Below are 1,961 nucleotides of genomic sequence, written 5' to 3'. Positions count from 1 at the left end.
AAAATATTTGTATTTTCGTAATTTTCCTAGACTAAATGTCACATTTATTAATTTCTTGTATAAAAATATTTGTATTTTCATAATTTTCCTAGACTAAATGTCACATTTATTAATATTCGATTATTCTTATTAAACATATTGACACGTCTCCTATTTATTATAGATAAAGTACCGCATCTAATAAATGCAATAATGTTAATGCCATTTTTTTTACTAATAAATAAAATTATCAATATACTTATAAAATTTCTTGTATATAAATATTTGTATTTTCATAATTTTCCTAGACTAAATGTCTCATTTATTAATATTCGATTATTCTTATTAAACATATTGACACATCTCTTATTTATTATAGATAAAGTACCGCATCTAATAAATGCAATAATGTTAATGCCATTTTTTTTACTAATAAATAAAATTATCAATATACTTATAAAATTTCTTGTATAAAAATAGTTGTATTTTCATAATTTTCTTAGGACTAAAGGTCACATTTATCAATTTCTTGTATAAAAATATTTGTATTTTCATAATTTTCCTAGACTAAATATCACATTTATCAATTTCTTGTATAAAAATATTTGTATTTTAATAATTTTCCTTGACTAAATGTCACAATATTCATTTATTCTTATTAAACATATTGACATGTCTCCTATTTATTATAGATAAAGTACTGCATCTAATAAATGCAATAATGTTAATGCCACTTTTTTTACTAATAAATAAAATTATCAATATACTTAAAAAATTTCTTGTATAAAAATATTTGTATTTTCATAATTTTCCTAGACTAAATGTCACATTTATTAATATTCAATTATTCTTTTTAAACATATTGACACAGTCGAGCTTTACTCACGATAGTTGAGCTTTATGATGAAATTATTATTAGTTTTTCCAAATCTCGACTGTTGACAGTTGAGCTCTACTCATGTCAGTTGAGCTCTATGCTGGAATATTTATCTATCTTTACAAAGTTTGACCATTGACGGTCGAGCATTACTCATGTCAGGCGTTCTATACTGAAATATTTATCAATCTTTGCAAAGCTCGACCATCCATGGTCGAGCTCTACTCATGGAAGTCGAGGTTCATCTCAAGTAAACACAAGAAAATTTAAATTAATTCAAATACAATGATATAAATTAACCATAGTAATTCAAAACAGGCATATGCATCAACAATTACAATTTAGATGTTGTGGCTCGTAAGGGGCATGTTTTTTTGGAGTGACCAGGCTGCTCGCATAAACCACACCTTTTTATCCATTTTTTTCCCTCGCCAACTGATGGGATTCTTTTCAATTTTGCTCTACCACGCTTGATTTGGACATTTGGAGGCAATACCTTCGGCAATACTTTAACTTCATTAATATCCCAATCTTCTTGTTGAGGGACTGGATAAATGGTATCAACATAAGCCAACGCCCAAGTTTCCAACTTATAATAGTTAGAGCACAAATCATACACTTCTATTCCAGCTTGCTCATATGATGATAATGCATGCACACATGGAAGTTGATCAAGGTCAAAGACACGACATGAGCATTGTCTTTGACCTAAATCAATTATGGCATCATTTTCTTTACCTGTAACCTCATACTCAAATTGGTTAAGTTGTTTCACATTCATTTCCGATGCTTTCTTGAATCTTTTTCGAATAACATTCTATGCCTTTGGAGTTAAAGGTGTACACTTTGTATTGATAGATGCCACAATATTGCGGCGATTGTTGAACCACTCAGAGACTTTTGCCTGCATAGCCTCCAACAACGCAATGATAGGGTACTCTCTAGGTTCCCTCAGTGCTGCATTAAAAGATTCTGCACCATTCGTAGTTATAATATTGTACCGACAACCTGTAAAGTGAGATCTCGCCCATTTACTAAGTGTGAGATTTGATTCTTCAAGATACTTCACTGCTACGGGATATCTATTCTTCAATTCATCATAGAG

At 29.5% G+C, this 1,961-nt stretch overlaps 1 protein-coding gene across 1 annotated transcript; it reads right to left on the bottom strand.

Annotated features, from left to right (window-relative positions):
• Positions 1-1,190: 1,190 nt before the first annotated feature.
• LOC133823254 (uncharacterized) lies at positions 1,191-1,637 on the bottom strand. The gene has a single exon (XM_062255922.1). The coding sequence runs from the start codon at positions 1,635-1,637 to the stop codon at positions 1,191-1,193; it is 447 nt and encodes a 148-aa protein (XP_062111906.1).
• Positions 1,638-1,961: the final 324 nt, after the last annotated feature.

The sequence above is a fragment of the Humulus lupulus genome, chromosome 1 (assembly GCF_963169125.1).
Source record: "Humulus lupulus chromosome 1, drHumLupu1.1, whole genome shotgun sequence".
Lineage (NCBI taxonomy): Eukaryota > Viridiplantae > Streptophyta > Magnoliopsida > Rosales > Cannabaceae > Humulus > Humulus lupulus.
This window is presented reverse-complemented; position numbering and strand designations above follow the sequence as displayed.